Source organism: Phyllostomus discolor, chromosome 12 (genome assembly GCF_004126475.2).
Source record: "Phyllostomus discolor isolate MPI-MPIP mPhyDis1 chromosome 12, mPhyDis1.pri.v3, whole genome shotgun sequence".
Taxonomy (NCBI): Eukaryota; Metazoa; Chordata; class Mammalia; order Chiroptera; family Phyllostomidae; genus Phyllostomus; species Phyllostomus discolor.
The window spans coordinates 20,142,374-20,165,894 of record NC_040914.2 but is presented as its reverse complement, the minus strand read 5'-3'; the positions used below and the strand labels follow the sequence as shown (position 1 = coordinate 20,165,894).

General features: G+C 52.5%; 1 protein-coding gene across 4 annotated transcripts; it reads left to right on the top strand.

Annotated features, from left to right (window-relative positions):
• The first annotated feature begins 584 nt into the window (after nucleotides 1–584).
• On the top strand, nucleotides 585–23,416 carry PLEKHA4 (pleckstrin homology domain containing A4). Of its 4 annotated transcripts, none has more exons than XM_036012509.1 (20): nucleotides 585–1,001; nucleotides 1,458–1,547; nucleotides 2,925–3,032; nucleotides 4,680–4,752; nucleotides 4,845–4,945; nucleotides 5,106–5,215; nucleotides 5,781–5,996; nucleotides 6,319–6,598; nucleotides 7,219–7,293; nucleotides 9,024–9,071; nucleotides 9,203–9,283; nucleotides 9,446–9,595; nucleotides 10,308–10,406; nucleotides 12,954–13,094; nucleotides 14,551–14,650; nucleotides 14,737–14,810; nucleotides 20,939–21,100; nucleotides 21,918–21,976; nucleotides 22,530–22,642; nucleotides 22,954–23,416. In XM_036012509.1, the coding sequence occupies exons 2-20, from the start codon at nucleotides 1,464–1,466 to the stop codon at nucleotides 23,214–23,216; spliced, it is 2,337 nt and encodes a 778-aa protein (XP_035868402.1). In that variant the 5' UTR covers nucleotides 585–1,001; nucleotides 1,458–1,463; the 3' UTR covers nucleotides 23,217–23,416. The 4 variants fall into 4 exon arrangements, with proteins under 4 accessions (XP_035868402.1, XP_028385685.1, XP_035868403.1 ...); XM_028529884.2 differs by having other exon boundaries at nucleotides 1,360–1,547; XM_036012510.1 differs by lacking the exon at nucleotides 20,939–21,100.
• Nucleotides 23,417–23,521: the final 105 nt, after the last annotated feature.

Below are 23,521 nucleotides of genomic sequence, written 5' to 3'. Positions count from 1 at the left end.
GCTGGAAAGCTGACCCCATCTGCTTGTCCCTGTTCTAGTCACAGTCCAGGAATCCAGGGCCACTCCCTCCTCCCCAGAGAACCTGGACCCATCCATCCGTCACGCTTCCAGACCCCGCTCCTTTACCGGCTCAGGAGGCAGGAGTCCTAGCTAGCCTCTTCCCAGATACCCAGGGGTCTGAAACCCCACCCCTTCCAAGATGCAAGCTGTCTCCATTCAGGGCGCCAAGGACTCCGGCTCCTTCCCAGACCATCCCGTGGGGACCCTGGAGTCCAGCCCCAGCTCCTACTCTCCAAATATGTAGAACTGGCAGCCTCAGCCCTTATGGGACCCCGGTTCTCCAAGCTCTAAACCAGCAGGGACCCAGGAGTCAGGGGGGCCCCAGTTCCTCCCCTCCACTGTAGGGGCTGCTGAGCCAGGGGTCAGGCTGTGGTGGGGAGGCCAAGAGGGGCGGGGTCAGCCGGGACTGGGAGGGGAGACAGCAGCGTGGGCGGCTGGCAGAGGGAGGGAAAGACCAGCAGAGAGAAAGACACTGGGAGAGGGGAGAAGAGAAAGTGAGGAGAAGAATCAGAGAGAGGAGGAAGCAGAAGTGGAGGGCCATAGAGACAGAGAAAGAGAAATCCATTGAGTGTGAGAGGGAGAGACTTAAGGAAGAGACTCTGGGAGCCTGTGAGAAAAGGATTTGGATAGAAACAGAAAGATTGGGAGAGAAAGTGATAGGGGTGTGTGAGAGGGAGGGAGAGAGGAAATGAGTGAGGGAGAGACTGGAAGAGACAGAGATTAGCAAGGGAGAGAGACAGAGGGTGAGACCGGAGTCTGAAAGACAGGGAGCGCTTGAGAGAGAGACCATCAGGGGCAGACAACGACTGTGTGAGGGCGCAGCTGAGTGAGACCGAGGCCTATGAGAGGCAGCACCTGACAGACCAAGGAGGGAGGCTGTGGCTGGGTGCCCCAGCACGCATACCGCCCTCTTGCCCCCTGTCCTTGGAACCCCAGAGCCGGTAAGTTCCCAGGTGGGCTGGGGGGGAGGACGGCCTGGGTGTGCATTCCTGGCGCCCCAGGGCTTGGCAGGCACGGTTTGAGGTGCAGGAGGGAGGGTGGGAGACAAGTAGCTGGGGGCAGCCGGAAAGAGGCAAGGATGGGGGGGTCCCCAAGCACAGAGAGGGTCAAATTCCCGGCCAGAGTGCAGGGGGCAAGAAGAAAGGAGCCCCTATTCTCTGTCTTGGGCCGCACACAGCTGCCCCCTCCCCGCAGCTGCCAATGACGCCCACCTCTCTTGGCATCGCCCTTGGTATGCGGTCCCTGGGCCAGGGCTCCCCCAGCCCCCCAGGTCCCAGACAACAGGCTCTTTCTCCTCAGCCTCCTCCGACCTGCGAGAGACCGTGACCTCGTCTCTGTCCCCAGCTGGGTCAGCTACAGAGACACACACACACAGTCCCTTTCTTTCTCTCCCCAAGCCCTTGATGGAGGAGGGCAGGCCTCGGAGCAGCCTCAGCCTGGCCAGCAGCGCCTCTACCATCTCCTCCCTCAGCAGCTTAAGCACGAAGGTTGGAACTCCTTGCTGGGGCTGGGAAGGAGGGGAGGGCTCCGGGGTGCCCCATCCTCTTGTCTCCTAGCCCTGGGCTAGGCACTACTCCAGGGACTCTGGTTGTGGCTCAGTGACTTGGGTGTTGTCCCGGGAATCGAACCAGCAACCTTTCAGAAGGTTGCTGCCTCGATTCCTAGTCAAGGCACACGCCTTGGCTACAGGTTTGGTCCCCGGTTGAGGGCGTGTTTGAGAGGCAACCAATCAATGTTTCTCTCTCATACGGATGTTTCTCTCCCTCTCTTTTTCCCTCCCTTCCCCTTGTTCTAAAAGTAAAGAAATTAAATCTCTGAAAAAACAAATAAGTGAAGAGCAAGGATCCTCAGCGATGGTGTCGGCCAGACCCCATTCCTTACTGAATTCCCCCCTAGCTGCAGCTAGGAATTCCGAGACAGGAGACGCTTCCAGCTGTCCCCACCCCTAGTGTTTTCCTGATTCAAAGCCAGAGTAACAACCCGGTGACTCTGGTTGCTAAGATAAGGCCACTCCCCAGCCCGGAGCGCTGCCCCACCCCCAGAAACTCAGGAGCAGAGGCTACTCTTGGTTAGGACTGAGAACTTCCTGTCCTGTGTCTAGCCACCCCACCTACCCAGTTCTGAAATTTGACAAGGGAAGACCATTTTCCAACAATGAGGCCCCATGAGGCTCAAGATACTTGCACTCCAAGGGGTCACTCCAGCCCAGAGTTCAGTGACACTTGTTTCTCGTCCTCCTGCCATTCCCCTTTCTCATTCATTTCCAGTTTCCCAAGGTCAGAATCCATAGATTTGAATGTTACCTCGGCTGGCACCCTCCCTAAGGGCATCCTGTGGGAATGTGGCTGTGGATGCCTGAGATGCCTGTGTGCCCGGGGGGAGGGGGCTCTGTCCATTGGGACAGAGAGATTCAGAGCCCCCTCTACCCAGGACATGGTTTGGAAGGGATGTCTCTCTCTGGCACCAAAGTATCCTTTGATTCTGGCTGACCCATCACCAGGCATTCAGCATGGAGGCCCCTCCTGATTATGGGGACCTCCCAGGCAGTGTATCCAGTTCAAATCCCAAAGGTTGTCCCACGTCTGTGGCCAAGGGCACCCTCTCCTTGGCTGTGGACCGCTGATTCCAAACTTCCTTCCCCATCAAGCTGGTAGCCTCTTCCTTGCTTCAGAACCCCTCTCTGCACACATGAAAAGTGTCTCTCAACTCTGCACTATGCATACCCCATTCTGGTCTCAAAACTCAGTTCCCTCCTCCACCTGGCTTCTGTGGGCACCCGAGCAAGGGGGGTCGCCTGCATCCCACGGCACTGCCTCCCCAGGCCTAGACGGAGGCCCTGCTCACTTCTGTCCTTCCCTCCTCAGAAGTCCGCCCGGGCAGTGAGCAAGGTGCATGCCTTTGGGAAGAGAGGCAATGCGCTCCGACGGGACCCCAACCTCCCGGTGCACATCAGAGGCTGGCTGCACAAGCAGGTGGTGTGAGTGGGAGACGGGAAGGGCACTCCGGCTGGTGCTGCAGGCTGTGCCCCTGGCTGTCTGCTGCTTCTCTCCTTCCCAGTCACCAAATTTCTTTCTTTGTGATCATGCCTTCTCCCCTTATTCTGTCCTTGTTTCATCCACCCACTCGTTCATTCATTCATTCATTCAGTGACCGCTCCTTGGACATTATAGTCTGCCAAGCTCTGGGTCACATACCATGCAAATAGGACAAGTATCTATATAGTCCATTCAAAATGAGGGTGGAGCCCTGGCTGGTGTGGCTCAGTGGATTGAGTGCTGGTCTGTGAACCAAAAGGTCACCAGTTCGATGCCCAGTCAGGGCACATGCCTGGGTTTCAGGCCAGGTCCCCAGTAGGGGGAGCTCAAGAGGCAACCACACATTGATGTTTCCCCTTCTCTCTTTCTCCTTCCTTTCTCCCTAAAAATAAATAAATAAAGTCTTTTTTTTTAAAGGGTTTTTTAATCCTCCTTGAGGATGGAGTGGGAATAGATAACAAATTAATGTATAAATGGAATAAATGAAATAATAGATGTTGTATATAATATGTAAGTAAAGTATGTGAAGTCAGTGGTTTCGGACTGTAGGAATTCCCGTTAAATGGAATGCCGTGAAGAAGTAATACAGGGGGATGTTTTTGAAAGTGGCCGAGGGGCAAAAGCCACCTTTGTCTGTTGGTCAGGGAAGGCATCTCTGAGGAGGTGACATTTGAGCTGAGAACTGAATGACAAGAAGGAGCCCATAATGTTAAAATCTGGGGGGTGGGGGACAGCGGGAATCTGAACGCAAAAGGCCTGGCATCAGACTAGTGCTTGGTGTTTGGAGTGAGGGGACAGATGGGGTGATGATTCTCGAAGCGTGGTCCCAGACTAGCAGTGTCAGCATCACCTAGGAGCTTGCTGGACAGGTGTTTGTCAAGCCCCGCCCCAGACCTAGTGACGCAGGAACTCTGAGGACTGGGCTCAGGAATCCAGTTGTAACATGCCCTCCCGGTGAGCCTTACACAGGCCTGAATTTGAGATTCCCGTAGGCTGGTAAACTAGGGTCAGGAATTTACAGCTTATTCTAAGTGTAAGAGTAAGCTTGAGCAGGAGACTCACGTGATCTGATTTATCATTTTAAGAGATCCTACCGCTCCTGTGGGGAGGGATTGCTGAGAAGAGGGGCGCAAGGCTGGCAATGGAGCAGTGCTGGCGGAGGGGATGGGGACGTGCAGGGTGTGGGTTGTGACTCAGTGTCACCTTCCCGGCCTCTCTGTGCCTCAGGCTTCAGACTAACCAGAGACTGACAGCCCTGCCCACAGGTGCTGGAACACGTATCTTGTTCCAACCTTCCTGGAACTTCTCAATCCCCAGTTGACATGGTAAAACCCGCCGTCCTAGGGGGGAAATGACTTGTTTCAGGGTTTGAAGTGGTGGAGCTAGGAGTCGAACTCGGGCCCAACTGTGTCAGAATCGTGTGTCCTCTCAACCACAACACGCAGCCTTCCAGTTCCCCATCTGAATCTGTTGCATCAAGCATGTTTCTGTCCTCCCCTCGCTCTAGGCCTTTGTCCCCAAGTGTCACTGCCTCCATCTATCTTTTGTCCTGCTCATGCCTCTCTTCCCATTCTTTCTCCTTAGGACAGTTCCGGGCTCCGGCTCTGGAAACGCCGCTGGTTCGTCCTCTCTGGCCATTGCCTCTTCTATTACAAAGGTCAGTGGTCCAGCTGGCAGGGGGTAGCGGACGCCACTCCCACCCTCCCTTTCCTCTAGCCTCTTGGCCTGACCCCCCCACCTCCTTTGCAGACAGCCGTGAGGAGAGCGTGCTGGGCAGCGTTCTGCTCCCCAGCTACAGTATCAGGCCAGATGGGCCAGGAGCCCCTCGAGGGCGGCGCTTCACCTTCATCGTGAGTTCCTCCCTCCCACTATGGGCACTAAGGCGCTAGGCGATGCGGGCAGGCATTGGGGCATCCGTTATTGGAGATAAAAAAGTCTTGGCTAGGATGGATGACATTCCCAGTTTTGGAGGACCCGAGCGTTCAGGTCCCCAGCTTTCTCTTGCCGCAGGCGGAGCACCCGGGCATGAGGACCTACGTCCTGGCTGCTGACACACTAGAGGACCTGCGGGGCTGGCTGCGAGCGCTGGGCCGGGCTTCCCGAGCCGAGGGAGATGATTGGTGAGTGATAGGCCACGCCCCTGACCCTGTAGCTCTAATCATCCCCAACTCCTCCCCTTGAAGCCCTCGACACCCAATCACTAGTCTTCTAGCTAAGGAGACTCCGCCCTTCAGCCACCAACAGTGGAAGAAATTCAACGCTTCCAATCAGCAAATGCCTTTCCATCTAAGCTTCGTCCATCTCTCTGTCCAGCGCCCCCTTATCAATATTCCACATTCTCTGATTGGCTCCCTCAGAAGTCTACACCCTGAGGTGGCCCCCTACAAAATATCAGATTTTTTTAAAAAGGCTTCAGACTGTCTCTGTCCCGGCCTGGCCCAGTTTTCAGGTTGGAGACTCAGTCTGGGGCATTGGGCTGAGTGACTTGAATGGTCTTTGTGGGCCTGTACAAGCCACGGCCACACTCGGGCCTTAGTTTTCCCATCTGCAAAATGGGGCAATGATGTACAGTGCACCACCTCCCCTTTTTTCTGTATAGGTCCCTGTGCCTTTATCTGTGAAATGAGAATAAGGCATGTTATGAGGTTCAAAGGAATGATGTCTTTTTCTGTGCCCACTCACTAGTGGGCGACCCAGGTCACCGGCACGTCCGCAGCCTGGGGAGGGCCCTGGCGGCCCCGGTGGTCCCCCGGAGGTGAGAAAAGGGGAAGAGAGGCGCAGTTTAGAATCACCGGAAGTCGCTCGGCTTTCCAGAGGTCGTGGCAGCCCTGGGCTGCTCACTCCCAGCCCCACGGCCGACCTCCAATCTGGGCCAGGGATTCAGAGGACGAGGAGCCCGGAGTAAGTTGGACCAGGGAGTCTGGGAGGAGACTGAAGGGGACTATAGACTACGTTGGGGGCGTGGCCTAATAGAAAGGCGGGGACTGGGGCTGCTCGGGGGCGTGGCTTAGCCCTTTCCTGCAGTGACTTGTCTGGAATAGGCCTAAGTGGGAGATGCCACAAAGCGGGAAGTTATTCAGGATCTGGCCAAGACGGGGGTCTGCTCTTAGAGGGACAGTGAGACACACTAAAGGGAGACACGTCCTTGAGGCTGGCTGACGTGGTGGGTTGTCGGGCGAGGGGCTCTACTTAACTCAGTTTCCCGATTCTCTCCTCCCCACAGCCCGTTCACACCCCTCTCTCGCCCTCCCTCCCCGCTGAGCCTCCCCCGGCCCCGTTCTGCTCCCGCACGCAGACTCCCTGCCTCTTCAGGTGACACTGCACTCCCTGCCAGACCCCATACCCCACTGAGTCGCATCGATGTACGGCCTCCCCTGGATGGGGGCCCCCAGCGCCACGCCCTGTCCCGGCCCCCCACTCCCCGCCGAGGACCCTCCTCCGAGGCTGGGGGAGGAAGGCCTCCCAGGAGTCCCCAGCACTGGAGTCATGAGGCAAGAACGCAGGTGAGTAGAGGGAATGGGGCAGAGGACCACATCTCTGTTATGGTCATGGGGTTGCGGGTCCAGGCTGATCAACAGGCTGTTGCTCTCTGAGCATCGCGGGGATTATAGTTGGGCATAATCACAGCCGGGTTCTGATACTGAGACGGAAGAGTAGACTTTAATCTCCCATCAGTCGACAGGGCTGTCTTTTTAGGCTGGTCTTGGACCATTATGGAGATTGTAGCCCAGAATACTCTCCTCCAAGGCCATGCTGAGAGAAGTACTGAAGGTTGCAACTGCCTTGAGTTTTCTGTTTGTCTTTCCAAGTTGGTCACCTGCTATTTTCTCTGAGCATCGTGGGACTGCAGCCCAGAATACCCACAGCTAACTGCCAGTGCGAGAGTGGGAATAGACTGCAACTTCCACCTGCCCCTGGGGCTGTTTGGTGGGGACTGCCTGTTTGTTATCATCCTCTGTGTCCCCACAGGGGCGCACAACTGGAGAGCAGGTCACTGAGGGAGCTTTCTGGGTCCAGTTTTGAGCCCCAAAGAGTCTCCTATGGCACCTCTGTTCTGGACACACCCATTTTAATATGTATTGCTATGCTGATTTTTCAGCATCTCTTTCCATATTCTTCCCAGGCTCCCTCTGGCTCCTCCACGTACATCCAGCTCCCCCCAAGGCCTCCTGGGACTCGGGCTTCCATGGTTTTATTGGTAAGTGTCCTGGGGCACCTCGGATCTGCCCGAGGCCCCTCCCTGGTTTCTTTGCTCCACCGAACGTCCTCTCCCGGACCAATGTGCCTCGGTCAGACTGGGAGTTTCAGTGTCCATGAGTGGGTGCTTCTAGTAGTTTCCTAGGGTCGCCGCTAATTGGGTAGCATATATAGACTATCTCTCCATTCACTGATACCATCTTCTAGGTCTTTCATTTGAGTTTTCAGAGTGTTTCCATAGAAATCTTACATGTTCTTAGCTAAGGTAATGCCTACATTCCTGACAGTGTTTTTTTTGAATTTTGTTCTCTTTTTTTAAAGATTTTATTTATTTATTTATTTTTAGAGAGGGGGAAGGGAAGGAGAAAGAGAGGGAGAGAAACATCAATGTATGGTTGCCTCTCACATGCCTCCTAATAGCGACCTGATCCACAACCCAGGCATGTACCCTGACTGGGAATTGAACCTGCAACCTTTTGATTTGCAGACCTGCGCTCAATCCACTGAGCTACACCAGCCAGGCATTCCTGACAGTTTTCTGCTCAAATGGCATCTTTTTGGAAAATTATGTTCACTAGTTATCATTGGTGTAGAGGTGTGCTGTTAATGTTTGTGTCTTCGTCTTGAACTCGGCCTGCTTGCTGAGTTCTCTTACTTGTTCTAATCACTCTTTAATTCTGTTGACTTTTCTGGGTAGAGGGGCATACCATCCATGAATAATGGTTTTATATCTCTCTTCCTATTCTTATACCTCTTTTTGTTTCCTTTTTTTCATGTTTCTTTTTTTTAAATTTACTGGTTTTAGAGAGAGGGAGGGAGTCAGAGAAAGAGAGAGAGACAAACATTGATTTGTTGTTTTTTTTTTTAAAGATTTTATTTATTTATTTTTAGAGAGAGGGAAAGAGAGGGAAACATCAATGTGTGGTTGCCTCTTGCGCGCCCCCTACTGGGGACCTGGCCAGCAACACAGGCATGTGCCCTGTCTGGGACTGGGACTGAAACCCTTTGGTTCACAGGCCCACACTCAGTCCACTGAGCCACACCAGCCAGGGCATGATTTGTTGTTCCACTTATTTATGCATTCATTTGTTGGTTCTTTTAAAAAAGATTTTGTTTATTTATTTTTTAGAGAGGGGGAAAGGGAGGGAGATAGAGAGGGAGAGAAACATCGATGTGAAAGAGATACGTGGATTGGTTGCCTCTGACATACCCCCAGCAGGGCACCTGGCCTGCAACCCTGACTAGGAATCGAACTGATGACCTTTCGGTTTGCAGGCTAGCATGCAATCCACTGAGCCCCACCAGCCAGGGCAGTTGATTCTTATATGTTCCTGGACAGGGATCAAACCTGCAACCTTGGTGTATCAGGATGATGCTCTAATCAGCTGAGCTACCCGGCCAGGATGGTTTCCTTACAGCATGGGTCAGGGTCTCTAACACTGTGTTACACAGTAACAGTGGCAGTGGGCGTCCTTGCTTTATTCTCAGTTGTAAAGGAAATGTCTAAATTTTTCCCATTAATTATCCTATTGGCTATAGCTATTTGTAACAGAGCCCATTGTACATTCCTAAGCCAAGAATTAGGCGATTGGTCTAATGAGGTTTGCCAAAGCCTGGAACGAAGCTAATAGGAGAGGGGTGTCTGTCTGGACACACAGAGCTTGCTCAGGCCTGAGCTACCGTGAGGACCTGCCTGCCCATGTGACCCCCAGCTTTTCTCCTTTTTCTCAGCCCGGTCCTCCCCCAGACTCAACTTTCCACCAAAGCTTGGAGACAGATGTAAGTTCTCCTGGGTCCAACCCCTGCTGAGTTCCCAGAGTTGGGGAGAGAATACCGTAGGGGGTGGGGGAGAAGCAGGGGCGGAAGAACCAGATCTGGTCCATAAATATCTCCTGTTCTCCTTTCTTCAGACTCTGTTGACCAAGCTGTGTGGGCAGGACCGGCTCCTGAAGCGGTTGCAGGAAGAGATAGACCAGAGGCACGAGGAGAAGGTATGGGCCTCTGGGATGGGAGCAGATACCCAGGCGCTCCACCTGACCTTAGCCCTTCCCACTCCTTGGCACATTGGGTGTCTGGGATCAGCGAGGGCACCCTTCTCTCTCCCTGGGGCTGGGTGTGGCTTCAGAAGATTCACCTTTCTGCTCTTGCTGCAGGAGCAGCTGGAAGCAGCCCTGGAGCTGACTAGGCAGCAGCTGGGCCAGTCACCTGGGGAGGCTGCTGCTCCCCGGAGGGCCTGGGGGCGCCAGCGCCTCCTGCAGGACCGACTGGTCAGTGTGAGAGCCACTCTTTGTCACCTGAGTCAGGTGAGCCTCTGGAAAGGGACATGCCCTCTCAGGGGGCCCCAGGACTCTCCACGGGTTATTCCATAAAAGGGACCTGACCCCAAGAGCTCATGGGAAGGTAGTTCTTGAGAATTGCCCCTCCTCCAATTTGTAAAAAGATTTTACTTATTTATCTCTAGAGACAGGGGAAGGGAGGGAGAAAGAGAGGGAGAGAAATGTCAGTGTGTGGTTGCCTCTTGCACGCACACAACTGGGGAGCTGGCCCGCAACCCAGGCATGTACCATGACTGGGAATCAAACCTGTGACCCCCTGGTTTGCAGGCCGGCACTCCATCCACTGAGCTGCACCAGCCAGGGCTAGCTGCTATTATTATTATTATTATTAGCATTGGCACAGAGGTTTCTGCTGCCCAGGGGCCCAGAGAGGTTGGGCTCTTAACTGTCCCAAGAGTTTGTTAGCTGTGCCCTCGGGCAGTGCAGCTGGAATCCAGAGGATTCAGGGAAAGCTGTTCCTTCTCTACACCAGCAGCTCATTGGAACAGCAGGTTCCATAGATACTCTGGGGTTCCCAGTAGTTGCAGCAAAAAGGCCTTTGGGAATTGTAGTTCACATATCCCCCCAGGGCACCAGGGACTGGGCCTCCCTGCCTGCTCCTCATCGGGAGGAGATGGAGTGGGAAAGCTCGAGTGGGTGGGCATGCTAACCCTGTGTCTCCCCCTTCCTGGGACCTCAGGAGCGAGAGCGGGTTTGGGACATGTACAGCAACCTGGAGCAGGAGCTGGGCACCTTGAGAGAGACCCTTGAGTACCTGCTGCACCTTGGGTCCCCCCAGGTACATCCCTCTTCTAAGCCTCCCCCAAGCCCCACCCTCCACTCCAAGCTCACCTGGAAACCCTTGGGGGCATGTGAGCACCTCCCATAGAACTGAAGTACCTCCTACTTTATCACAAGCTTCTCCCTCTCTGTTCTTTCTGTTTATCTTATATATTTTTAAAGATTTATTTAATTGCTTTTAGAGAGATGGGAAGGGAGGAAGAGAGGGAAAGAAGTATCGATCAGCTGTCTCTCACTCACCCTAAACTAGCCCACAACCTGGGTGTGTGCCCTGACTGGGAAGCAAACTGGTGACTTTTTGGTTTTCGGAACAACACCCAACCCATTGAGCCACATCGGTTGGGCCCTTTTCTTTTATTTTAAACCCCTTATTCTAGTTAATACCAAGCTCTTCAGTTTAAGACCCACCTTCCGATTCAGAACCACTCTCCCCTCTGGTTTTAAGTCTCTTCTCTTGTTTTGAAGCCCTCCCCTCTCTGTCAAAACTCCGCTTGTCCGTCCTGTCCCCATCCTGCCAGTTCATCTTGACTTTTGCTGTTCAATTCATCCTCTGGAGTTTCCAGTTCTTGACCCAATCCCTTAGTTGAGGCCCCACTCATGAAGCACAAGCCCCACCATGGCTTAGCCTCAGATCCGCGTCTCCATTCCAAGCCTAGCACATGAGTTTCAAAGTCACTTATCTTTAGTTAAAAGCATCAACATCTGGTATTAAATGTGTACTTGCAGATCTAAGCCCTGAGCTCTTTATGCTAACCCCTCCCACTTCTTCCCACAATCCACTTCTCAACTCTCATCCCTCACCGACTGATGTTAAATATCACTCGTCCCCAGCAACCCGTGAAGAGAAAAATATGTCACGACCAAATCGGTTTACTAGAGGAATGCAAGATTAGTTTGACACCTGAAACCCAGTCCGCGTGTTTCACCACATCTCACAAGATGATGGAGAAAAACTACATGATTGTGTCAATACATCCAGGGAGCAAATGTCTGTATTCAACACCCATTCATGATGAAAGCTCTCAGCAAAGTAGGAACAGAAAGGGACTTCCGTAATCTGATAAAAGGCTCTGGTGACAGATTTAAAGCAGCTATTGTAGCAGTGAGCAAAATGTTGAAAACATTCTCCCTGAAATCTAGACTAAGACGAGGAGGTCTGTGATTTCCAGTTCTAGTCAACATCGTACCAGGGGCTCTAGACAGGACAAGTCTGAGGAAGAAATAAAAGCTGTAAGGGCCGCCCTGGCTGGCGTAGCTCAGTGGATTGAGTGCGGGCTGCGAACCAAAGCATCGCAGGTTCGATTCCCAGCCAGGGCACATGCCTGGGTTGCAGGGCATGGCCCCCAGCAACCGCACATTGATGTTTCTCTCTCTCTCTTTCTCCTTCCCTTCCCTCTCTAAAAATAAATAAAATCTTAAAAAAAAAGCTGTAAGGGCCAAAAATGAAGAAGGAAAGCTATTTTTATTTCCACATGACATGGTTGTGTATATATGTAGCATATCCAGAATGATTTCCAGATAGATGCACTATTAGAACAGGCATATTCAATAAGGTCACTGAATGCAAGGTTAATGTCAATGTCTTTCTATTCGCTAGTGCCAAACAATAGAAATTAATATTTGTAAATGGTAGTGTTTGTCATTAACATAAGCAAATAAAATATCTAGGAAGAAACTGCACAAAATAGATGCAAGTCACCTACTCTGAAAGCCACTGAACATCATTGAGAGAAGGCAGAGACCTGTATAAACTGGGAGATGTGCCACGTTCACAGATAGGGAAGGTACGCTAATGCAAAGAAGATGCAGTCTCCCCAGATGAACTTCCCCCGTGGGGACCTGCAATCCCAATCCCAATCCAAACGGTTTTTGTGCAGAGATTGACGTGCCGACTCTAAATTGTATTGGGAAGTGCAGAAGGCCAGGAGTAGCCTCGGCAATCCCCAAGAACAAAGCTGGGGGACTAACATAAGGGGAAGGCGAGTGTGGCCATAAAGCTACAGTTATAGGGCAGAGTGGCATTGACACAGGGTTGGGTAAATGCACCAGTGAAACTGAAGGGCGTGTTCAGAAACAGACTCAACAGATCTGTACGGTCACCTGTGTATGCAGGGGTGACGCTGCAGAGCAGCATGAAAAAGACAGGGCTTGTCATACACGACGGTGGGTTGACGACATATCCACATGGAAATAGATATCCAAAATACAGCCTCCGTATGCATACATAGTCCATTAAAATTTTTTTTATCTTCACCTGAGGACATGCTCACTGATTCTAGAGAGAGTGGGGGAGAAACATCAATGCCAGAGAGAGACATCAATCAGCTAGTTGCCTCTCATGTGCGCCCAGACCAGGGATTGAACCCATGACCCCCCTGTTCACAGGATGCAACTCGAACCAGCTCAGCCACGCAGGCCAGGGGCTCCCAGTCCACTTACGACTCCATAAGTGTAGCCCAGCTAATTTCAGATCCCGCCTGTGCCCCATCGACTTTAGTTCCTCTTGTGTTTCCCCACCTTTAAGAAGCACATTCCTTGTTCCCAGGAGAGAACATCTGCTCAGCAGCAGCTGTGGATGATGGAAGACACGCTGGCGGGGCTGGGGGGTCCCCAGAAACCACCTCCTGACCCGGAGCCTGACTCCCCATTGCCCGCACTCCAAGGCGAGGAGTCGTCAGAGAGGGAGGTGAGATCCACACACCTCTCTCCCCGCCCCCAGCGGCTTGTCCCATCTGCCCCTGGCCAAACTCATCACTTACTCACCTCTTTTCCTCTCCCTTGACCAGCTAACCAACCTCAGACAAGTGTCCTAAGCTCTGGAAGCCTTCATTTCCTTGGTTGTTATATATGATCATAGGCCAGTGGGGTGTAGACCAGCTCCCACCACCTTCCAAGGGCCAACTGCCTGCATCTCTTCCCAACTCCACATTCACTGATGTCCAGACCGTTGCTTGAATGAACCATGGTAGGAGTATTTACACCATGGTAATTGGCAAACATTACAAACCAGGGCTCTTTTCTCTGGGACAGGCATTGGTTAAACATTTGCCAGACACCTCTGATCCTAAAATCCATATCGTAGGGCTCTGTAGGTAGAAGAGAGGGTGACCAGGAAGGACCTGACGCAGAGTTGGCCCTTAGGAAGCAGGAGCCACTCTCGTCATACCTGGGTTAGAGCCACTGCCTGCCATGACCTTCAGGTCGTGTGTGGAGGAGACCTAGGTTCAGGTCCCAGCTCTGCTTTCTTTGCCGCATTGGTCATTGACCTCGTTCTCTGAGCTTCAGTTTCCCCATATGTAAAATAGAAATAATGGGTGTCTTATAGATCGATTGAGGGGATTTAATGAGATAATGCAGGAACAGTACTTAGCACGGTGCCAGATGCACAGTCGTTATGAAATTTCCCCTATACAAGGCCCTGCCACATGCCAGGCCCTGTTCTAAGGGCCTTACATATGTGGATTCAATTCTCATGTCAGAAGTTGAAATGTGGCCCAGACAGGCGAAGTAACTTGCCCAAGATTAAAACTGGAAAAGTTGGTGTTCATGCTGCCTGTCACCGCCAGAGCACATAAGTAGAGACAGATTGAATATTTATGGGAGCTTCATTCAGTTGCTGGCGATCTGAGAAGATGGTGGGGTTAAGTACCCCCAAATCTATCTTAACATCTCATCTCAAGCTGACCTTTTTGTAAGAATAAGAAGGGGTAGGTAAGGGGTTGGTTTGGGGGGGAAAAAAAAGGCTAATCAAGTGAGAGCTGCAGAGATTGTCCTATTATTTCTTTATCTGCTAATCAATTCCCAGTCTGAGTCACTGGCGTTCACCCCTGGAAGACAGTGGCTCAGACGTCACCTCCAAGGCGGGCAGACTCCCTGAGGCACAAAGGTTGAGTTGCATGCCAGTTTCTGGGAGGACAGCTTTCCCTGTGCATCAATCACTTAAGCCTATCAGCTGTGACAGGCTGAGTCAGGAGTTCCCCTATCAAGGTCACACAGCTAATAGCTAGCAGAGCTGAGATTTGAAAGCAGGTCATCCAGTCTTCAATTTTCATCCTATTATGCTGTGTCTCCATTGCCAATTACTTAAAAAATGGTCACTAGTCATGATAATGACCATGATTCCTCTTGCCCAACCCTTCCAGAGCCTGCCCGAGTCCTTGGAACTCGGCTCACCCAGGTCCCCAGACGCTGACTGGGGGCAGCCACCTGGGGGCGACAGAGAGCACACCAGTGCTCGCTCAGGTGAGCATCTTGCAGGTGAGCGTCTTGGGCTGGGTGGGATTGCATAGCATCCCCTGTCCTCACAAAGCCCCCTTCTGCCTTTCCAGGGCCTGGGTCTCCAAGGATCTCCCAGGCTTCCAGCCCTGAGGGCCACCCTGCTTCCCCACAGCCAGGAACCAAGGTAGGCAGTCCCTCTGGCCCCTGTGGGTCCGCCTTGTAACCCTTTGATGTGACCACCTCAGATCCCCCGTTCTTGGAGAGAAAGGTGGTAGAGGGGCATTGTGAGGCTATATCCCAGATCAGAGAGAATGTGATTTGTTAAGAGCATTGGGATGAAATTGTTCTCTCTGCCACTTCTAAGCTGTGTGACTCTGGGTCAGTTACTAAACCTCTCTCTGCCTCCATTTCCTCATCTGTAAAATGGAGCTAATAGCAGGGCCTACCACCTCCAGCTGATGTGAGGGTTCAAACTAGATGAATGAATGCCCAAGAAGGGCTGGAAACAGTGCCTGGATGTACAAAGTACTCCGCTCATCCATTCATTTATCAATTCATTTATTCAACAAATATTGATGAAATAGCCTCTTCACCATCCAATAAGGTAGCCGGTAGCCACATTTAAATTCCCCAATGACAAAGTCTAGTTTCTGTCTGTCACCACAGTTTGATCTCCTTTATCCTCTATTTTCTCTCCCCCACCCCCTTTCCCTCTGGTAATCATTATTCTGTTGTTTGCATCTATGAATTTGTCCTTTTTAAAAAGACTTCATTTGTTTTTAGAGACAGGGGAAGGGAGGGAGAGAGGGAAGCATCAGTGTGTTGTTGCCTCTCGAGCTCCTCCCACTGGGGACCTGGCCTGAAACCCAGGCATGTGCCCTGACTGGGAGTCAAAGCAGTGGCCCGGTGGTCCGCAGGCTGGCACTCAATCCACTGAGCCACATCAGCCAGGGCCGTGCACTGTATATTATAAAAAACCTCCAGCGCCATCTGACACAGCACCCTGAATCAAACACATTAACATTTCTTTAATAAAGTTATGAATATTCACGTTAAATGGCATAACAGCAATAGATTTAAAAGCAACATCTAGATTGAAATGTCAAGTTTTTAAAAATAGCACTACTCTACTAAATGAGCAAGTCAGAGTGGAATAAAAATAGACTCGATATACCAGGCACTTTCTGTTCCTAAGGAAGTGGTTTGGAAAGACACTGTGTCGCACGGTCCGGTACAGCTGAAGCCCACCACCTCGGTGCCCGCCCACCTGCTCTACAGTTCTCACGCCAGCAGCGACCCTTTGGTTTGCAGGCCCGCAACCAGTCCACTGAGCCACACCAGTCAGGGTGTATTTATTTTTTAGAGAATGGGAGGGAGAAAGAGAGGGGGAGAAACATCAATGAGCAAGAGATATATCCATAGGTTGCCTTTCCCATGCCCCCAACTGGGGACCTGGCCCACAACCCAGGCATGTGCCCTGACTGGGCTTCAAACTGGCAACCTTTTGGTGCTCAATCCACTGAGCCACACCAGCCAGGCGTTCATTGATTTTGGAGAGAGAGGACGGTAGAGAGAAAGAGTGGGAGAGAGAGAAAAATTGATCGCTTGCCTCCCCTATGTGCCCGTACACACCAGGAGTCGAACCCACAACTAGGTATGTGCCCTGACCAGGGATGGAGCCCACAACCTCTTGGTGTACGGGGACCCGCTCCAACCGATGGAGCCACCTGGCTAGGGCCAGATCCTCAAATATATTACGTCACTTGCTTCTTCAGCTGTTGCCTGGCAGTGCTCACCGTTAGTGTTCGTTCAGGTCTTCGTGGAATGCTGTAGCTTGTTCATGACAAACAGCCGTTTGGTCCCCCAATGATGTCCCTGTCACCCCACGAGCCAGGTCTTCATGTCTTGCCCTCTACAGAGTTCCTCTGCTTGTCATCAGTTCCTGGTCATCACTGTCCCCATAAAACTTTCACGGCGTCTTTCCGTTTACATCACATCTCACACGGGGGAATCTCGTGGGTCATATTCATTGAGATGTCACCGCAGATGTCTGCCATCCTGTCCCTGAAGGGATTCTCCTCTCCAAGCTCCAGGGAGAGGCAGATGGTTGTTACTCGTGTGCACTGTCTTTAGGGCTCTCTTTGGCTCTGTTTGACCTGTTCAATGAGCAATTAAATCAGAAGTCACAAATAACCAAAACAAAAAAAAGCAGGAAAATAGCAGTGGACAAAGCATCCCGGGGGACAGAGGGTAGGCTGAGACTCAGGTGATACCTATGTCATGACCACCAGGTGGGCATTGGCACCAATTTAAGAAAACAGCCCTGGCTGGTGCGGCTCAGTGGATTGAGTGCCAGCCTGTGAACCAAAGGGTCGCTGGTTCAATTCCCAGTCAGGGCACATGCCTGGGTTGCAGGCCAGGTCCCCAGTAGGGGGTGCGTGAGGGGCAACCACACATTGATGTTTCTCTCCCTCTCTTTCTCCTTCCCTTCCCCTCTCTCTAAACATAAATAAAATCTTTTTTAAAAAGAAAAGAAAACAAATGTCAGTATTCACATTTTATTTGGGGGAGTTGCAGACAGGAGATTTTTGGGAAACGATTTTGAAGGTGGAGCCCCCAAGTGTTCCTGTCAGATTGGAGGTGGGCTGTGAGGAGTCGAGAATGCCCACAAAGTTGTTGGCCTGGGCATCTGGGAGAATGGAGTTACCTGGCAGGAGATGGGGCGGAGCAGGCTGGAGGAAAGGCGAGGAGTTCAGGTGTGAATATGTTCCTTAATTCTGAGTTTCACGTTTGCGGTTATTCTCACTGGTGCTGCGTGGCTCCTGGCCTCCTCTCTACAGCATTTGTCTTGGGCACTGTGGTTCCTGAGCTGAGCTGGGCTGAGTCCCAGGCTTTGAGGAGCTTCAGGTGCAAACAGGGTCAGTGCAGAGGGAGACACGTGCTGTGAGGATGAACCCACAAGGCCTTGGGGGATTCTAGAGGACAGGTCCCAGACAGCCCGGCTTGTTGGCAATGGCTTCCCGGAGGCAGGGAAACCTGGAGGGACGAGTTAGAATTTATCAAGTGGAGAAGTGGGGAGAGAGCTGGTGCCAACGTCCAGACAGTGGTGGGGCCTCAGGAGGTCACGGCCCCTGCTAGCCTACTGGAAGCCTTTTTGTGAATTAGAGATGCACGCCCCTTCTGCGTGGGCAGGACACCGTTTGCTCAGCGCGGGGTACTGTCCTTGCGCCGTGAGCAGCATGGTCTCTTGGGAGCAGAGCTCTGGCTTCAAGGCATCCGCCACCTGGAGGGTTGTTTAATTCAGACCCCCTTTACGTGTGCCCGACCGGACAGGGCTGGGCCCCCAGACAGGCCCTGTGTTCAAGGACCTGCACTTGGGAGCTGAGTTCGCTGTGGTCTCTCTCAGGCAGAAGCTGGCAAAGCGTTCCTGCCAGAAAAGTGTGGCTTATGGACTTGGCGGGACAATTCTGATGCCCAGTAAGACATCAGCAGATGACCATTCCAAGTAGGGTGTCTCGAAGGCCAGGGAGCGGCCACCTGTCCTCTTCCACCTAAGCTTTGAGGCGTGACCACTGCAGGGAAAATTCCCCAATTCCCTTATTCCCTTATTTGCTCAGCATCTATCTCCTGAGGCCTTTTATAGGGGTCAGGTCACGTGGAGGGCATTAGGGGCCCAGCCACGAACTAGACCTAATGGGAGAGAGGCATCATGCAATCCCTATGTATTAGGAAGACTTTTATTTTACTTTATAAACCCTCAACTGATTACTGATTTTAGAGAGAGGGAAAGAGACAGACATTGGTGTGAAATAGGAATACCCATGGGTTGTCTCCCGTTCACACCCTGACCGGGCACGGAACCTGCTACCTAGGCATGTGCTGTGACTGGGGATCAAACCCGCAACATCTTGGTGTACCCAGTGATGCTCCAACCGACTGAGCCACCCGGCCAGGGCGATAGGAAGTCTTGTAAAGGATAGGTAAGCTGAGTCTGAGTGAATGAAAAAGCTTTGGCTACGCAGAAAAGAGTATGCCCAGCAGAGGGACCAAGCCGGCCTTGTATACAAAAACATGGAGGTGATCGGCAAAGAGGCCGCTGCTCTGTATCAGAAACAACGCTGAGTTTATTACTTGCTTGAGCAAGACAGACCTGTACTTGGAAGATGCAGTCGTTTTGAGCAAAGCACAGAGGTGGGCCTGCGGCGTGGAGTTCTGGCACTGGTGGGCTTTCGCAGCAGGAGTGTTTAAGGATTGGTCGCCCTTAAGCTGGGGAAGCTTTGTTTGATGCTGATTGGCTGATTTTCAGAAACGCGGGGCCACCACTGATTGGCTGGCTGACTTTCAGCGAAGTGCCGATCAAACGGATTGAAGAGAATTTCTGGTGCTTACTTACTGTCATGGTTGCAAAACATTCAATCAACCGTTTCCTAGGAAGATGGGGGGAACTTCTGTATCCTCAGTGGTGTGTGCAGTGAATGTGGATTGTTGGGGCTGCCTCGGGAATTGCTTCTTCCGCACCCCAGCCACGCAGTTCCCTGGCTGCCAAGCGGGGTGTAGGCATTTCAGAGCTGCTCGAGGAAAAAAAAATTGTGACTGCCAGGTGGCAGTGGTACCCAAGCTTTGTTTTCCGGGCGGGGCGTGGGGGGGAGGGGAGGAGGGGGGGGTGCTGGGATTGCGGAGGGAGACCGGAGAAAGGGGCTTACGGGGCTGGGTGGGGCACTCAGCACAGCGGGGAGTCTCTGGGACAGACTCCTGAGGACTTGACTGCAGCTGCTTGGGGTCTTTTAGCTACAGGTTCACGATACCTATGGATAGGCGATGCGGGGCCCAGCTTCGTGGAGTAGTCAAAGCAGGAGGGCTCTAAATGGCTAAAATTATCTGCCTATCTGGGCTGCTGTATTCGCAACAAATGAATGCGTGAAAGTGACTTTGGCCCTGGCAGGCTTCGGGGCCAATGATCTGACCTGCCATGAAGAAATAAACGGCTCGAGGCCAATATACAGGGGCCTGTGTATACCATCGTGTACACGAGAGGAGACCCCCCAAACCCTAGAATTCATTTATTAAAAATTTGTGTATTTATTCTTGTATGTTTAAACTTCAGTCACTTTCAAGGGACTCTCCATTTGAAGCAGTACACCTATTGAGACATTTTTCCACTGCTCAAAACAGTTTTTGAACTCGTCGATTTGGATGCCTTTTAGTGCTTCTCCCGTTTTTTGTTTCCCTTCTTCCATCAGCAAAACTTTTCCCTCTGAGGGCTTTTTTCAGCCGGGGAAACAAGAAGAGTCGCTTGGGACAAGACTGGGTGAATAGGAACAGTGGGCCACAGGGGGCATGCCAACAGTCAGAGATTTGTGGGTAGGTGAGCTTGGAAATCACCCATCATGAAACGGCCAAACTCGTTGAAAGACTCTTCCAACAAAAGAAATCACTGAAGCCGCAGCCTCTCACAACAACGCCAGCTGGCACACTGATACAGATGGGTTCTTGCAACACTCACCTAGTGGGGGAAGCCTGTACTACAAAGTGCCTGCCCTCCAGAAGATAGTTCCCTTTTTGGGGTATCCCTCCCTTGTATAACAGGTGGACATGTGACTGAAGAGTCTCCAAATCACAGTAAAGCAGGATAAACTGCAGTGATTGGCCCTACAATAAGAAACAGATGAATCCAAGTTATTTCCTTAGAAGTTTCTAGTTACAGACTGCAATGAGGGGTTCTCTACTGGCTGCCTTCTTTTTTTTATAAAGATTTTTATTCATTTATTTTTAGAGAGAGGGGAAGGGAGGAAGAAAGGTAGGGAAACTTTGATGTGTGATTGCCTCTCACACGCCCCCCTACTGGAAATCTGGCCCACAACCCAGTCATGTGCCCTGACTGGGAATCGAACCAGTGACCCTTTGGTCCACAGGCCAGCACCCAATCCACTGAGCCACAGCAGCCAGGGCTGTTTTGTTTTTGTTTTTGATCACAAGCATCCCAGAGTCCTGTCTACTAGTGTGAAGAAGCTTGATGGGTCCAGGGAAGTGTGGGGTTTTTCACATTCAAATAGGGCAGCTGATAGAGTTGAGGCCAGAGGGGTGGGTAGGGATCGGACCTCACAGGTTCTCAAAGGCCTTGGTCCCGAGGTTGCTTGGGGACCTGGGTAGGGTGTGAGCAGTGGAGGGACAGCATCAGCTCCGCTGGAGAGAGAGCCCTTTGAGATCTGGTGGCGAACTTACTGGAAAGGTAAGCCTGGAGGCTGGGAGGTTCAGAGAGGAGATAGAACAGAGGCCAGGGTTGGGGTCCTGAGCAGTTTCTCATCTCCCCAGGGCCCCCTGGCCCGGCCCCGGATGAGTGCTCAGGAGCAGCTGGAAAGGATGCGGAGAAACCAGGAGTGCGGACGGCCGCTCCCTCGCCCAGCTTCTCCCCGGCTCCTCACTCTGGGGAGGACACTGTCCCCAGCCAGGCACCAGCCCGACGTGGACCAAAGGGTGAGGGGAGCAGAGCAGAGACAGCAGGGTGCTAATGGGTCCTCTGCTCCTAGTCTGAGCCTCAGTTTCCGTCTCTGTAAAATGGAGATGTTCTCTGCCTTCTTACCCAGAACTGGGTTTCCAAATTCACCCTAACTCGTCCCTGTGCTGAAGCAGTCAGCATCCCGGTCCCCCTTCTCAGAGGGGACCTGTGGGGGGTGGGGAGGGGGCAGGCACAACGTCCCTACCTCACCAGGGGTTATGAGTCTGGATGGAAGCCTGATTTTTCTTTTCAGTTACTATGTGTTGTTCAAGGGCAGGGGGTGGGGGCAGAAGAGCAGGCCAGGAGAGTGATTTCATGCACTGCAGTGAGGGGATGCCCCAGATACAGAGAACTGAGTGTCTACTCAGAATGGTTTCATGTTACTTTCCCAGGGAGGAATTAGACCCGCCGTAGGTGGGGTGGTTTTAGGGGTAGGATTGTTTTTGTAATCAGGGCGTCTCAGTCCACTGAACACCAAACATTCATCTCTGTCCAGCCAGTTGTGGGGGCACAAGCAGTTCAGCTAATCATTTACGGGATCAAGAGTGGGTTTGCAGGGTCTGTTTCTGGCTTTGTTATGGGTAAACAAGGTGGCGGGGGGGAGTCCTCTGTGAGTCTGATCTAGTAAGTCCTGTGGCGGAGAAGGGTTCTTTGCATGCGGAGTTAAATATGGTCAGTGCCAGGGGAGGGGGTGGGCAGGTTTCATCCCCTCCCTTGAGCCTCCTTCATTTTGCCCTCACAGTGAGAATCGGGGGCTTCCAGGTGAGGAATACTAATGTCCTGTTTCCTTTGCAGCCTGTCCTAGGACACTCAGGAACACAGAAATGGCTCAGAAGCTCTGGCTCCTGGAGCAGGTAAGGAACCTGCCCGCCAGGAACAGGAAATCAATTTCTCAGAGTTGGGAGGGGGGGCGTCCTTGTTATCCATGTCTCCTGAGGCCCTGGCTGGTGTAGCTCAGTGGACTGAGTACTGGCTGAGAACCAAAGGGTTACCAGTTTGATTCCCAGTCAGGGCACATGCCTGGGTTGCGGGCCAGGTCCCCAGTAGGGGGCACATGAAAGGCAACCACAAATTGATGTTTCTCTCCCTCTCTTCCTCCCTCCCTTCCCCTCTGTCTAAACAGAAATAAAATCTTTAGGGAAAAAAAAAAGCCCTAGATCCCTAGTGAGGACAGCGGTCCCCCAAACTGCAAAACTGGGTAGATACCAAACAGCTCTGCCCATCCATCAGGAAATGGGGTGGGATTTACCGAAGACTGCACTACAAATCCCAGAGTGTATTCGGGCGTCGCCAGATTTAAAGTCCCTTAGAGACACGTGCTACGGACTACACCTCCCAGGACAGGCAGCGCACTGGGGTTATCACTGTACTGAGTAATTGCACCTCTCCCCCAAATCTTTCTTCTAGTCCGAGGAACAATTCCCCTTATTTACCGACATCAGAAGGTCATCGGGAGCGTGTCCTCAGCCTCTCTCAAGCTCTGGCCGCTGAGGCCTCTCAGTGGCACAGGATGATGACAGGTGAGGAGGGCTGGGGACCTAGGGCGGGCTCCTGGGTTTTGGAAAAGAGGGAGGCAGAGACCTATTTCCCGCTGGGGAGGGATCTGAGGACCCCTGGGAATCCTTTGTCTTTATGAGAAAAGAGCTGGGCAGCATTTGAGAGCGTTTGAGTTCTAGATCCCAGGCAGGAGGGGGTTGGGGTCCAGGACTCCTGGGTCTGAGGGAGGATGTACTGAGGACCGGGGTCTCGGGTCCGACAGAGGAAAGGCCTGAGGATCCACAATCCCAGATCCCAAAGTTTGCCATTCGCCTTCCCTGCTCACCCTCTCCAGGTGGAAATTCAGACTCTGGAGGAGAACCTCTTCCCCCGGTACCGCCGCCTCCATCAAACGCCAAGCCCCAGATGACCTCGCCCCCAAGATCTCCTCCTGTGGCCAATTCCCGCTCTACCGGGTCCTCCCGCGGAAGTAGTGGGCGCGGCACAGGCCCCGCCTCCTGGGAGCCCACATGGGACGCCGGGAGCTCCCCCATAGCGCAGACCCCAGGCGAGGGGGCTTGGCCTTTGCGAGTCACTCTGCTGCAGTCCAGCTTCTGACCCTCTCCACCGCAGCAGCCAATTGGAACACGAGGGCGTGGCCTGGAGGCACCGCCCCGAGATTTGGAGGCTCTCCAGGCCAGGAGGGCGTGAGGCGGTCCTCTCCTGTGGTCTAAATGGGGAGGGGTTTTTATGGCCAAAGTTTGTTTTTTCCAGCACTTGTCCAAATTCGGATTAAAACTTTGAACTTTTAGTTAATAGCTTTCTCTGTCTGTTTGGGGTTGTGTCACTGGGAACTCTAAGGGGCAGAACCTGGGTCTGGAATCCTGGGTTCCCAGGGAAGAAGAGGCAGGGACCTCGCGCGT